Source organism: Toxorhynchites rutilus, chromosome 2, assembly GCF_029784135.1.
Source record: "Toxorhynchites rutilus septentrionalis strain SRP chromosome 2, ASM2978413v1, whole genome shotgun sequence".
In the NCBI taxonomy this organism is placed as follows: Eukaryota; Metazoa; Arthropoda; class Insecta; order Diptera; family Culicidae; genus Toxorhynchites; species Toxorhynchites rutilus.
Window position 1 is genome coordinate 274,898,330 of NC_073745.1, and position 15,055 is coordinate 274,913,384.

The window sequence follows — 15,055 nt, forward strand, 5'->3', positions numbered from 1 at the left end:
ATTTGCATTGCGACATCTCCCGTGGAATGATCCCGTCCATCTTCCCCATTATTCGGAACGTTGTCGTCTAATCGACTTGGAATTGCTCACGGCAAGGCGACTGAAGATGCAACGACTGATTGTATTCGACATTCTCAGTGAAAACATCGAGTGTGCCGATCTTCTTCTGCATATTCCAATAAACGTTCCTCAACGTCAGCTGCGTTTCTCCGCATTAATTGCTGTTCCCGGACATAGAACATGCTATGGCTACAATAATCCATTCAGTTCCTGCCTTCGAGCCTTCAACAATGTCTGCCAAATTTTTGATTTCAACATGACCAAAGATTATTTTAAAGCTAGGATTAAGAATATATCATAAGTATAACCAGTCTGTACGATACTCTCGAAGACGATGAATAAATAAAATAAAAAAAAAGATCGCCCAATCCTAGTATACATTTATGTTTGTTTACAGCTATAGTTTTGTGTGAATAATTGGTATCGCAAATCGATTTTTTTCAATTTGTATTGTACAGATCAACTTCAATTATCAATCAATTGATTCCACTGCACGACAGATGGAGGCTGGCTTTTAACTTAACAGTTTTGAATTTGTACTACCTACGATATTGTGCACTTTGGTCAATGCTAATGCTAATCAATCAATTGATTCTACTGCACGAAATTGAATTGGTCAGTACGATAATTGCAATTCGTCTGTTCAAAAGTAATAAACTACTGAGCTTTAATTTTTCTTGTTAATCTCAATCACGAATATTTATTAGTACATATCAGAAAACATTAAGAAACCTTCGAACTTTCAGCATGCTGATTAGGATCTGTACATTATTCTCTACTAGTGTACCATTTTTCATAATGGACCTCAAAGTAATATCCTCTAAAATATGCATCATCACAAACATAATAGAGCTGGTGTAATATTAGTCGATAACGCAATTGAAGTAAAGGGTGTGTCACATCAAATTGCATCACGGAAAAAAACGCTGTAGAAATTCGCCCAGTAGACCGATCCTTTTCAAAATTTTAGACATTTTTTTTTTGTTAAAATAAAAACTATTAAACAACTTTTGGCATTTTCTTTTTATTCATACTTCGAGCCCAAGCCCGTATGCTCGCACCTTCCTCTTTACCCCGTCCATAAGGTTCTGTACAACGTCAGGTTGTAGTTTTTTTGAACAGAAATCCATTTTCTCTTGAAGTCCGCCTCCGATTTGACAACTTTTGGGTTCTTCCGGAGGGCCTGCTTCATAATCGCCCAATATTCCTCTATTGGGCGAAGCTACGGCGCGTTGGGCGGGTTCCTTTCCTTTGGCACGAAGGTGACCCCGTTGGCTTCGTACCACTCCAACACGTCCTTTGAATAGTGGCACGAAGCGAGATCCGGCCAGAAGATGGTCGGGTTCTCGTGCTGCTTCAATAGTGGTAGTAAGCGCTTCTGTAGGCACTCCTTAAGGTAAACCTGCCCGTTTACCGTGCCGGTCATCACGAAGGGGGCGCTCCGCTTTCCGCAAGAGCAGATCGCTTGCCACACCATGTACTTTTTGGCAAACTTGGATAGTTTCTGCTTGCGAATCTCCTCCGGATCGCTGAATTTGTCCTCTGCGGAGAAGAACAACAGGCCCGGCAGCTGACGAAAGTCCGCTTTGAATTAGGTTTCGTCGTCCATTACCAGGCAATGCGGCTTCGTCAGCATTTCGGTATACAGCTTCCGGGCTCGCGTCTTCCCCACCATGTTTTGCCTTTCGTCGCGGTTAGGAGCCTTCTGAACCTTGTATGTACGCAGGACCTCCCGCTGCTTGGTCCGCTGGACGAATGAACTTGACAAATTCAGCTTATTGGCGACATCCCGGACCGAACTTCTCGGATCACGTCTAAACTGCTTAACTACTCGCTTGTGATCTTTTTCACTGACGGAGCATCCATTTTTGCCGTTCTTCACCTTCCGGTCGATGGTTAGGTTCTCGAAGTATCGTTTTAGTACTCTGCTGACCGTGGATTGGACAATTCCCAGCATCTTACCGATGTCCCGATGTGACAACTCCGGATTCTCGAAATGAGTGCGCAGGATTAATTCACGACGCTCTTTTTCGTTCGACGACATTTTTCCAAATTTACGAAAAATTGACGGTGAAGCATGGCCAACGAGATCTATACACTCTTATCTGATTATAAGCGAAAGCTGAAGATATAATTCCTAAAAATTAAATTTTTACAGCGTTTTTTCCGTGATGCAATTTGATGTGACACACCCTTTATAATGTTCATAGGTAATGACTTATGCTTATTGATTGTAGGAAAAAGAGAGCTGAATGAGAACAAATGATTGTTGATGGAGCCTACCTACTGATGACGACTTACGTCGACATCTCACGTGCTTCACCATACAAGATCGCTCAGCCATGTTATTATGACCGCCCCCGAAGTATAAGTAATGTAGACTCTCACACCATCTCATTGCTTGGATCCGAACAAACGAGGCCATTCATCATTTTATTACAAGTGAAACAAATTCACGGCACGCGCTCACGTATTAGTAGCTCTTCAAAGTTCAAACGAGTGATGCTGGTTGAAAAAAACACCCACCATTGTATAGAATTCGTACAACGCAGAAGACGATAACCGATATCAACTGGTGAGATCGTCTACGCGAATCAATAAAGCAATGTGATAATCGGATAATTGCGACGGTGGAAACGGAACAGTCGGTCATGTGAAGATATTTTTTCTGAGAAAAAAGAGTGGTCGAGAACGTGACCGAAAATTGCTCGTATCATTAGCGTACCAGTGCGAAGTGGAATTTGATACCGCCGGCCTGTTTGTTATGATTGGAGCAGTTACCGAATTTACGCATCATTTGAGGTTATAGCTTTTATTCATTAAAATTCCCATGTTGCTAAATAATTACTTTTAGTATAAATTTAAAAAATACTACGACCTTGCTCCAGCCATTTCTGATTTCACTTGCATACATTCCCGTTCAAAAAATGTATCACGTGACGATGCGGTTTGAATGAGTTTGCTTCGCACATGATGATATTAATGTCAAGGTTTTTCTGCACGGTTTGAGCGCATGGTGTTCATAGTCGCTAGAGCATTCAGTGGGAACATCGGAAAATGAGCATTCCGCACCATATAATTTTAGATGTGAAATTAGTCACAACGAACGTAATTAATTGTTCAATCTGTACTTCTATACGTCTTGTCAAATAAAAAAAAGGATAGCGGAAGTAAAAAAAAACTGGGAAACTATGTTCTACAATGCAGTTTTAACTGCTAGTCAAATAGGGTTTAGTGTATTGAGTTGTGTGACTTCGATCTGTAGTGTTGTCGACTTAATTTTTTTTAATTCCTTAATTTTGTTCACATTTTAATACATTTCAAGTTCTCCATCTTTAACACTTAGAAGGCCATGAGTGCCGTACTGCACTCAAAAATCATCCCGCTGGGGCCATGAGTACAGCACTGCACACGCGAAATCTTCCAAAGTTTCAAACGTGTGCACCACATCATATGTTTTACGTTAAAACTTATGTGTTTTTCGTTTTATATTGGCCTTAATACATAATGGGACACATCGATATCATAGTTTGGCATCACTGCTTGTATTATTCTACCAATTACAATTTATCACTGCCCGAAATGCGCCGAAAAGTTTTTATGTCTGGATCGTTTAAATTGAAGACATTTTACGAGTTTGAATAATGTTATAAAAAATGTAATTTCGAAAAAAATTATTGTTTTATAATGATTTTTATCCATATTTTACTCGTTTACCTAGAATTGGGGCCGCGTGTGCAGTACTACACACGGGTAGTTTTTACCCTTATGTGGCAGATGGGGATGGAATTTTATGCTAGATTGGTTCCTGTCACCATCTAGTATTGGAATCAACCATTGGACCCTCCAGGTTATTACGAACTTTTTGGCCAAAACACCATGGCCGTCAAAATGTTAAATCGCAATGCTAAATTATGTACATGATTTTTATCATATGCATTGTTCATTTGTTTCATATTTCTATTGCATAATTATGTTTAAACTATTATAGTTTTGTTGACTTTTCCACCTTGTCCTAATTCATAAAATATCATCCTTCACAATATCCAAAATATCCAGCTTCACAATGATGAGAAACAACTTTTTTTCTATGTGTTTTGATCTCCGTTTATTGGCTTTTCGGTGTTGCTTACAATCGAGACGCGAGTGGCTTTTTTTTATTGCTTGATATATCCAGTTTAAAGCTACACACGCCACACTAACAGGCATGATTCATTAATATCTGGTTTGATCCAGTGTGTGAACAAAACATCGAAAATATATGCAAAACAAAATTGTGGTCATAATGGGTAGGAGAAGATAAACAGTGTCTCGTTAATGCTTGATTCGTCTTTGTTATCTTTATTGCGTCCTCATCTCCCTGGTAATCGGTGGTTTTGTAATGTGAGCAATTCGTGAGTCCGAGACTTTATTGAAACGCAGCGGAAATAGTTTTTTGAATATCTATGTTAATGAAATGTTTTTGCAACTATTTCGAGCATTTTCGTAGAATTTCACATTGTACATAACATTGTATATTCAACAAACGAGATTGAGAAACTGTGCTACGAATTCATTATGTTGTGTGTTATTTTTTGAAACAGCATTTATTATAAAGTTATGCTGAATAACAGATACATAACATATACATTGAGAAAGGTCAGATATTGATTGCGATCCAGGTTTCATTTCACTCCAACGAACGCCGCACGTTTTGGAAATTACGGTATTCAGCAGATGGCGAAACTATTTATAGATGTAGACATGGATTACGATAAGGGGCATGATTGATTTTTGTTTACTAATAAAAAGCAATTATTCATAGAACTTGATAACGAATCGAATTGTTATATATACATTCGTTTTTGTTTACGTCTACAGTGTTGTGTGGCATATTTCCCGCAACGTTGAGTTGTTCTAGTCTAGACGGTACATAGTAAACCCGTACTTTACATTTTTCAATTTTTTTTTTTTTTTTATCTTCGCTTATTTTTCGTCGGCCTATTTCCGCCACTTTAGTGCCAATCACCGACATCAGGGAGGCGACTCCACCTGTTCCTACCTATCAGACTCAACAACTCATGAGCCGGGCCAACTTCTTTTACTTCCGCTCCGAAGGAAGACGTAACCAGAGATTTTTCGCCTCAGAAAATCCCAACGACGCCAGCTGGGATTGAACCCAGGCCGATCGGATTGTGAGGCTGTTACGCTAACCATACAACCACTGGCGCCGTCATACATTTTTCAATTAATCGCACAAATTTGAATTTAACCCTTTTACTAATAGTGACAACTATATTGCCACCTACCATTTTATTTTTTTCTCTTCTTTTAAAATAAATTATCACTTCTAGCCTTATGTGATAACTAGTTTTCAGAAAAGTCATTGAAAAACAGTCAATTTGTTGAAGCTTTCAATACATATGATCTGTCTAGGACCTGCTGAGTCTTATCACAAGTTTTATTAGTTGTTTTTTTTTTGTTAAAACTGACATTTAAAAAAATCATTTTCACCATCAAGTGTTTACCGCTAGATGGGCAGGTAGCAGCTATATTGCCACCATCATTTTACGCTAGCCGGGCAGTGGCAACTATATTGCCACCAATTTGTTTTAATGTTTTTAATTGTTCTGCGTATTGAAAAAAAAAGTTTTATGCATTTTAGCATATAAACATGTCGTTGTATTGTAGTTTGCGTGTATTACATGCCTAGTTCTCACGGCCTGTTAAAGAGTTAAGAGGCTATCCGTACATCATATGGAATAGTCGAGGAATAGAGAATACCTATATTAGGGTGCCAATGAAGATGGTCATCTCGAATTTCAAAATGCTACACCATAAAAAGTGTTCACCACCTCGAAAAAACACCATATGCAAAATATCAAATCAATCGGACTTAAGGAAGAATGACGATAGGGGTCAAAGTTTGAGTTATTTGAAAATCTAAAAATCACCCAAGGGGGGAAAAGGAAATCTAGGTTTTCAGAAAAAAAAAATGATGCCAAAATGTCTTAAAATTGCATGAAACGTCGAGATCTACTGTGATTTAAAAAAAATGTCAAAAATCGACACTCTGGGACCTAGTTTTTTCTTTCAGAATACGAAGCAAAACGTATGGTTTTGGGTGCCAATAACAATAGTTTTCTCGATTTATCATTCGGAATTTGCTGCGAAATGTTGATTTGCACGATAATATATCCAATGCAAAATATTAGTTCAATCGGACTCCATTTACTAGTATCGCAGACGTTGAAATTAGTTTTTTTAAAACCCAGAAATCACCGGAAATCTGGGTTTCAAAAAAAATTTGGCGCCAAAAAAAATCTTAAAATTGCATCACACGTCGAGATTTACAGTTATCTTAAAATAAAAATTTTGTCAAAAATCGACTTTTCAGATGGAGAATCGACCAAGTGCCAAACCAATTTTTTTCTTCGAGATAACAGTTAATATCGACGTTTCGTGCAGTTATAAGACATTTGGCATCATTTTTTTTTTGAAAACCTTAATTAAAAGTGATTTTTCGGTTTTTCAAAAAACTCAAACTTTGACCGCTTTGCGCCACTCTCCCTTAAGTTCGATTAAGCTGAAATTTGGCATACGGTGTTTTTTCGAGGTGGTGAATATTTTGTATAGGGTAACTTTTCGAAATTTTATTATCGATTTTTTTCCAAACATTCATTGGCACTCTAATATATATACTATGCGGAAATGGGGAGGGGAACTGATAGATAATTGGATCGCAAAGATTTTGAATGATAAAAAACAAACAAATTCATGTATTTCGACTGCAAACAAAAATGTTCACTGTTAGCTCATTGAACCTCATAGCTCTCGCTGCTGATGTAATCCCAGGTTGACCAGCAATTATCTTTTTCCAATTGATAGGATATTTCATGTTATTTTAATTCGAAGGCCGGACGCCGAATAAGTCAGAGAAACACGATCCCAGTGTCTGTTTTACCCTGACTGAAAATGTCGGCTTTACCCCGAATGAACTCAAAATATCAAAACAAAGTTTTTGAGCATCGATAAGCAATAAAACCACTTACCGTCTCTCAAAATAAACTGAAAAATGAACTAGGATGACTCAAAACATAAGACATGATAAGTGTGTTAAGGAGACATCGGCAAACTCCAAAAAAATGTAAAAATCAGGGGATGTCGGTTTTACCCTGATTTCCCTTATGTATTGTGAATCAGAACAAAGCTGTGCCGAAACGCATCATAGCAAGCAAACGTATTATTTGGACGTCATATTTATTTATATTAACGTGCTTTCTCGTAACTGTTTCGATTTCAGATCCAGTACCGAGAGAAAGCGAACAGGAATCAAATTCAAAATTGTTATTCTGTAAATCTCCACAATAAGCCCACTGTATTTTTCGGGCTAGGATTTCAGGAAAGACTTTCAGCAAAAAGAAATCGAAATGCATCGTGCAAGGACGGCTCTTCAGATCATCAATCACCCGATTGGGCAGCAGAATTTCGGCTCATGGCTAATCCGGAACCCGTCATCGAAGGTGAGATAAATACTTCAAGTTTTGTTTTCAAACAGTAAGTTCATTTATTTCATCATGTTGCAATTCTATCCAGCTTACCAACGAACTGGTAGCTGCTTCCTCTGTAAAACTTTACAACTCTGCAGCAGCGGAACCTTTCCTCAATGGATCGTCGTCCAATTATATCGATGATATGTACAACGCCTGGCTGAGGGATCCTGCTTCCGTTCACGCCGTGAGTATAAACCCGAAGGAAACTACAGCTCCAGTTGCAATAAACCATTTTGATACCTTTTTCTAGTCCTGGGATGCCTATTTTCGTAACAATTCGTACGATGCCCCTCCGTCTTTGGCTCCCGCCCCAAGAAACCACATTCCTGTATCTCAGTACCTTGGTGGATCTCTGCCTGCTGTTTCCGGCGCCAGTGCCGCTGTCGGCGGTCGCATCGACGACAAGCTGATCGATGATCATTTGGCTGTGCAAGCCATTATTAGAAGTTACCAGGTAATTGTTCGAAATTTGCGAATCCCCAAAAGCTTTCATACAAGTTTTATAGGATAGTTTTATTTGAACCGTGTCTCAGATTCATTTGTCAGGAATCAGTCAATTTTGTTCCATTTTGAAATGTTCATGGTAGTTAGAAAATTAGAAACCAATGACAAAACACTCTAGTGCTCACTCTAGCAATCATTACGTCGTTCATATACAAATTCGAATATCATATGTTCGAATGTGTATATGCACCGAAACATCAGATCATTCATAATGAATTTCATAGGTTGATACAAAAATAATATAGTCGAATTTTGTTTCGTGTTTGGTAAAATGTACTGCATGAAAAATGTGTTACGTCCGAGGTTTCGCTCATTATCGTTAGAATCGTCAGCTGTAATCTGCAGCTTTAGCATTTAATTCTAATGTGAATCGAGCCGCCCTAGTAGCGAATCATACGATCGATGATTTCGCTCGCTAAATCCACAAACCCATAAGCGGCAGTAGAACGATTCTCATAATAAAAACTGCGTCGTCTGTTGAAATCTCTCTCAACCCACAACATCTATTGAACACTACACCTTCATCCAACAGTCTCGTGGCCATCTGGTAGCGGATATCGATCCGCTGGGAATTATCAATGCCGAAATCCAGAGAGATACGGACAATAATCTGCGGGCGAACGAAAAAGTCACTCGAACTTATATGAATTTCGGTAATTTATTTTCCACTCCTAAGCCAACTAATAAAATCAAATTGAGATTCGGAAGAAATAGAGTTTAAGTCCGCACGATCCCAATTATGAATGCCAATGATCATAGTCTACGAAGACAGGGTGTGCTTTTTGCTGTGAGGAAGCTTTTTACCGGTGTGATGTGATGGGTGTCCAGCGCAGGTCCAACGTATACAGCGAACATTTGAAGGCTCCGTTAACACAATGTTTTCGTCCCAACATTTTCTCTTCATATTGCTTTTTGTAATCTTTTGTGTTTGTTATGTAGATAGTTGTGTAGCTTGTCTGTTATACTCTTCGTGTGGTATATTTGTATATTTCTAACATCCGGATTTATTTCCTCATCGATATATAGAGATTCAACTAACTATTCAAAACTATATAATCGTTATATTTCTTCTTCACTTTTATTCTACGTTTGTGACGAACTGGGAACCATATGGATTGATTAACATGTCACATACTACTCATGATTTTTTACGTCGTAATCAAATGTGCCATAAATCTTGTTCATGCCCTGGTGTTGTGATCAATTCCTAAATTGAACCAAAATACGAATCAACCCAACACCTTCAACCCTTGCAAATTAATCGTCACAGATCCGAGGACATAACATTGCTAAACTAGATCCGATCGGAATCAGTAACGTGGACTTAGACGATAAAATTCCAACGGAATTACTGTACTCGTCATACCGTTTTGGTGAGTATATCGATCGAATACATGTGTTTATAGGTGTAGAATGTAGTAAAATACAAACCCATCAATCCTCATCATTTGGAAGAAAATTTCTGATCTCCTCTTATTGGTTCGTAATTTTTTCTCTATGGAATAACTTCTTTCACATATTGAAAACAAAATAAATCATACCTACTCACGAGTAGATTAATTTTTACTTTTTCAAGCGTGCATGTAGAGAATCAACTATTTTCGTAGACTAGATTTCTAGTATAAATACACTGCTTGATTTCATACACTTTCTAAATACTATACCAGTCCTAATATAGAATGCGTTTTGGGAATCGAGAGGCAAATTAAGTCACATGTTACCTCTATCTATCAAACTAAACCCAACAATATAATAGATAAGAGTGACTGATTTTCATGCATATCAAGGTGGGGTGGAAGCTTTCGGCCAGACAAAGAAAAACTATTATAACTACATAATCTCTATCGGGAGCGATACATTTTTAATGAAGGTATAAGAGGGCAGAGATTCCATTTTTACGTTCCATTCGTCAAATTTGTAAATTGTAAAACATGTAAAACTGATCGATCTTTGAAAAATCGAATGCTTTTTTCCAATTTATTTGCTTGTGATGTCGCTTCTTCAAACATGGGATGCACTTTTCACATTTCTATTCAAACCTAAGAAGCATTGTATTTTGAAGCATTTTTTTTTTGGAGATCACAAAAAAACTCAAAAGCCCAGAAAAAATATATTTTGCAGGGTATTCACCTTGTACCGTCATGGAATTATTTATTTTAATAAATTAATTGAAAATTATTGTTAGAATTTTAACAACTTCATCCCGAACTCCGCGAACAATAGTTCCATAAAATCCAACCGTGTCATACGCCTGGCATTTAGTCAAAACGTCAAACGCTCCAACTGGGCCTGGCGTCAGCCTAGTAAAAGTAATGGTGTAAAGATAACCTGTGACCCCTTGTTTTGTAATGAACAAACTTTCAAAACCGCTTCTGCTAAATCTACGAACACTATTTTGACAACCTTGAAAGGGAGCAAATGTTTATGAAAATGGTCAGTTAGTTTTTGATGAAATTATAACCAATGTTCACTGCTTTTTTTCTGCTATGATCGGAAATGATCGGAAAGATCGAAAGGAAAAGATCGATTTACGCGATTTCTTGGAGTACAAAGAATCAATCCATAAAATCGGAATTTGAAGAGGAAAAGATCGATCTTCTAAATAGCGATGCAAGATCGCCCAATCCTAGTCTGGTCTGTACGAAAAGATCTTCACTGCTGATGATTTCCCGCTATCGACTGGTCACCACGATAGGGCCTCGTCAACACTCTGTATATCCGCGACCAAACTGCTGGTTCTGGATCTACTCCCCTTCGTTGTCCTTGTGGATTCCAATCAAGTGCTTCCTTGCAGCTAACCAAGCTTAGTCACCAGCAGCTTATGGGTCTACTCTTCGTTGTTCTGTCGCAGAAATCGGGTCCACTGCATGCACATCATTTCGTTGTTCTCGCAGTTCGTGCACCGGGGTTGCATATCCGGGGGATGGTTGACGGTAGGGCAGGCTGTATGTCAGTTTATGTCGGGTGTCCTCAGGTTGTTCGGTGGGTGGTGGATCTATTTTCCGTTTGATCGATAGCATGGCAAGGGCGTAGGAAGGGGTTCTGTTCGACAGCATCGCTGTCGGCATCGGAAGAGATGTCCAGGCTGGAGTCTTGAGAAGTTGAATTCTACTTTTCTGCTGCAATGGGTTCCAGATCTCGAACAGTTGCGGAGTGGAGATCTGTGCGGTTTTTGAAGATGCAAGAATTGGTCTGAAGGGTTGCGCTGTGCCGGATGTTTCAACACTGCTGTTTAGAGTCAACTGGGATCTGGCGACGATGATTTTCTTTAGCATTGCATAACCTAGCATTATATGACGTGGTCCTTCTCCCTAACAGCGTTTGCATAGGTTATCGGTTGGCCATTTTCTGCATCGAAGATGGAGCGTGCGATGTGATAGTCTACTTCGCGGTTCAACTTGATCTTCTGTATTGCGTTCTCTTTGCAGTATTCCGGCAGTTAACATCTACTTTCTTCCGATGGAGGTTCGATGTTTCCGGAGCAAGTACCACACATGGCAATCTTCGAACATTTTCTTCTTGTATTCCAGAAGGCCCAGCACTTGAAGCACTGCACTGGGCGACGGGTAATGGGGCCTCGTTTCGCACGCGCAGGTATCCGAAATTTACGAATTCCGGAGTGTATGTACCATCCACGGTGTCGGAGTGTTTTCAAAAGTATTTAGACTCGTTTTCCGCTTGATCTTTCTAGCGCTGATGACCTTTTGGTGCTGGAGACACTCGACGACCTCTTGCTCCGACAGGGTGACAATTTGTCCACAACTTACCACGCACTTAGTACTGTTGATGGGACACCAGAACCCGTGTTCCATCCGTCTGGCGAGTAAGCGTCAAAAGACGCTCCACTTGCCTTTAATGGCCAGCATTCAGCACGCACGCAAAACTGCTACAATCTGGGGAGGTGCCGCGATTTCCCCCGCAGTCTTGTATGGTCCTACGAATAAGGAAAGGCGCGGTGGGGAGCGCGATCGCCGGTTGCATGCAGTAAGAGCAAAAAAACAACCGATCGTTATCGCCGTTGATGTTTTACTGACTCGGTCCTTATTTGTTGTCCCGTTTCCATGAATTGGAGAGATTGTTCATATTACCTACATCGAATTGGTTTATGCGGCGTTGACTTTGGGATCTACTGTCTTGGAGCTTTCGGATGTCAAGTTTGCTTTGCATATCAGCTCCTCGCTGGACGAGCAAGACAACGACGTCGGTCAGGTCGAGATCGTTCAGTTTCTCTATGGATAATAAATTCCCTATTAATCCTCGGTTCGGTCTAGTGTCAACAGCTCCAGTTATGATATCATTCATCACGATAAAAAAGATTAACGGTGATAATATGCATCCTTGTCTCACTCCAACAGTAATATGTTTAGGGTCTGATAAGACATCGTTGTGCAGAACTTTACACGAGAACGCCTCGTACTGGGCTTCGATGAGTTGAACGAGCTTCTCTCCGCCTCTACACTTGAGTGCGACCCAGACATTTTAATGAAACGATTCTTCAAAATCATCCAATATCAATAGAAGAGAGTTCTGCTACTCATTGACTTGCTATAGTATGATTCTTGGGAACATCCACTGAGATGTCAAATTGAAGGCAGAGTCGGCCGGAAAAGTCGCAATTTCTCAGATATCACTGAAGAGTTGATGCACCATCTGTACGGATAGAGTTGGATCAGCTTTGAGCATCTCAGCTGGAATTCATGCTTTTGATAGCCGGCTGATTTCCGATAATGACGAGGTCTCAGAGTTGAGGCGGATGGTGCGATACACTATTGGTCATATTCGAGACTCGTAAAAGCTGATCGAAGTGTTCAACCCAACGCTTGAGATGATCTATTCTTCTTCTTCAATGGCACTAACGTTCCTAGAGGAACTTCGCCGTCTCAACGTAGTATTACTTGCGTCATTTTTATTAGTACTTAGTTGAGATTTCTATGCCAAATAACACGCCTTAAATGCATTCTGAGTGGCAAGCTCTAGAATACGCGTGATCACAGTGCAAGTCGGAGGAAATTTCTTTGACGAAAAATTCCCCCGACCAGAACGGGAATCGAACCCGAACACCCGGCATGTTAGTTATGACGCTAACCACTCGGCCACGGGAGCACAATCTATGCATTCTGTGAATAGTTGATCTGCTTGGTTTTTTAGCGGCATTCTGTCATTCGTCCTGACACCACTAAGGCAGTAAGAAAAGTCGTACAACAGGCGGATATTTCCATTAGCGACAGCTCCTTCTCCCTTAGCTAGAAAATTTGCCAGGCTCTCTTGTACCGTTTACAAGATTGCTTGAACGCCTTCTCCAGTTTGGTGTATCATTGACGAACAGCTGCTTTAACCGATCTGGTTCGCGTCTTCTCAATTCCTTCGGCTTTCGCTTCTCACCGTTCGTCGATGATCCTTAGGGTTTCGTTGAACACGCACGATGTACAAACGTACCTCACCGTTAACGAAATGGTGATCATATGTAGGCACTGCAGGCATCGAGAGGGCTCCTTCTTCAATTTCGGATGATACAGATGTGGTCAATTTGGTTTTCTGTTCCGCCATTTCGGGAAACCCAAGTGGCCTTAAGCACTGATCGATAGGGACAGAGCGATCCATGCCGTTACTGCCACAAAACTCTAGAAACAGCTCCACGCTTTCGACGCACTCAAGGTCCTCGTTGTTGGAACCAATCTTTGCGTTGAAGTCGCCTAGTTGAATTTGGATGTCACCTTTCAGAATCTTCATCACACTCTTCAACAGACTGTAAAAGCTCTCTTTCGCCTGCAAATTGACAGCATCGGTTGGCGTGTAACACTGGATCTTCTTGAGATTTCTAACCTATGTTCTGAATCTGGGTGTGGTTGGGGTAAGTTTGGGACTCTTGGGACATTTCATGGAGAATTTGCAGAGCCGCGACGCGTCATTGTAAGCATCTATATGGAAACAAACATGGTCACAAAAACTACCAACGCGACATGACGCACAACGTAGCATTCTGAGTCCAGTTTCAGACTCTAAAATGTATACTGTTTAGCAATTTACAGACAATCCTTTTTTGTGCGGAGGATAGGGACCGCACGAAAAAAAAAACGCATAAAAAATCGCACAAAAAAGGTTTTCCTGTATCTGAGAAATTCTATATAGATCAGTCATATATAGTACTTTTAAAATCTCTTGGTCGGGCCGAATACTTCTCATCCCACTCACGAATATAAAAGAGTTTGGAACAGAAAGGGTCACTGTTTTTCTATAGTGAGCGGCTGATCAAACTGTGGTCGCAACTCCTTAGGCAAGAGCAAGTATTACGTATTCACAGTGTCGGTCAGTCGGAGATTATCGCAACGCTGCGTTACTATGCTGATTCCTCTATCCACAGTCACTTAACTCTTTGTGGTCGTTTGTCTGCTCTCAGCCACCACAGCAAGAAACCGTGCCAATCTTATATGTTACTCAACTTAGTATCAGTTTAAGCTTTTCTTAAACGAAACTTGATGTCTGTGAACCTGTTTACGAATCAATACGGTTCTCCTATGAGTAATAGATAACGGTACTCAGTATCAAACAAAGGAGTCACACACAAGACAACGCACAGTGCGTTGAATGCGTAGGGATGTGGCACAAAAATCATAACAGCAGAATTTAGCTATTTTAACACTTTGGTGTGATGGAAAAAAGTTTGTTCATATTGTTCAGAACTACTGTTTGCATAAATGTCTCATGTTGTTTGAATGATCGCATAAGTGTAAAATGCTGATTATTCGCGAGCGTAACATGAACAAATTTATAACACATGCGAATTGGGGCTCTTTTGGTATTAACAAGTTCTTCCGCACAGTAACCTGATGTTGATAATTCCTTAATATTTTCCTTCGTTGATCGTATTGTTTTTTACATATTCACGTTAGAGAGCCTTAACCCTTCTCTTCGTTGGCCGATTAATTTTGATTGAATGTAATACTTTTCCGTTTACTATT

General features: G+C 39.9%; 1 protein-coding gene across 3 annotated transcripts in view; it reads left to right on the top strand.

Moving 5' to 3' along the window:
* Positions 1–15,055, top strand: part of LOC129770732 (2-oxoglutarate dehydrogenase complex component E1) — a 44,006-nt gene that overhangs the window by 10,088 nt on the left and 18,863 nt on the right. For 2 of the 3 annotated variants that reach the window (XM_055773758.1, XM_055773759.1), the window contains exons 2-5: positions 7,343–7,562; positions 7,636–7,776; positions 7,843–8,046; positions 8,629–8,749. In XM_055773758.1, the coding sequence (XP_055629733.1) occupies positions 7,470–7,562; positions 7,636–7,776; positions 7,843–8,046; positions 8,629–8,749 (559 nt within the window). In that variant the 5' untranslated portion in view covers positions 7,343–7,469. Of the gene's footprint in view, positions 1–7,342; positions 7,563–7,635; positions 7,777–7,842; positions 8,047–8,628; positions 8,750–9,366; positions 9,470–15,055 lie in introns of all 3 variants that reach the window. The other variant, XM_055773760.1, reaches the window with a different exon arrangement.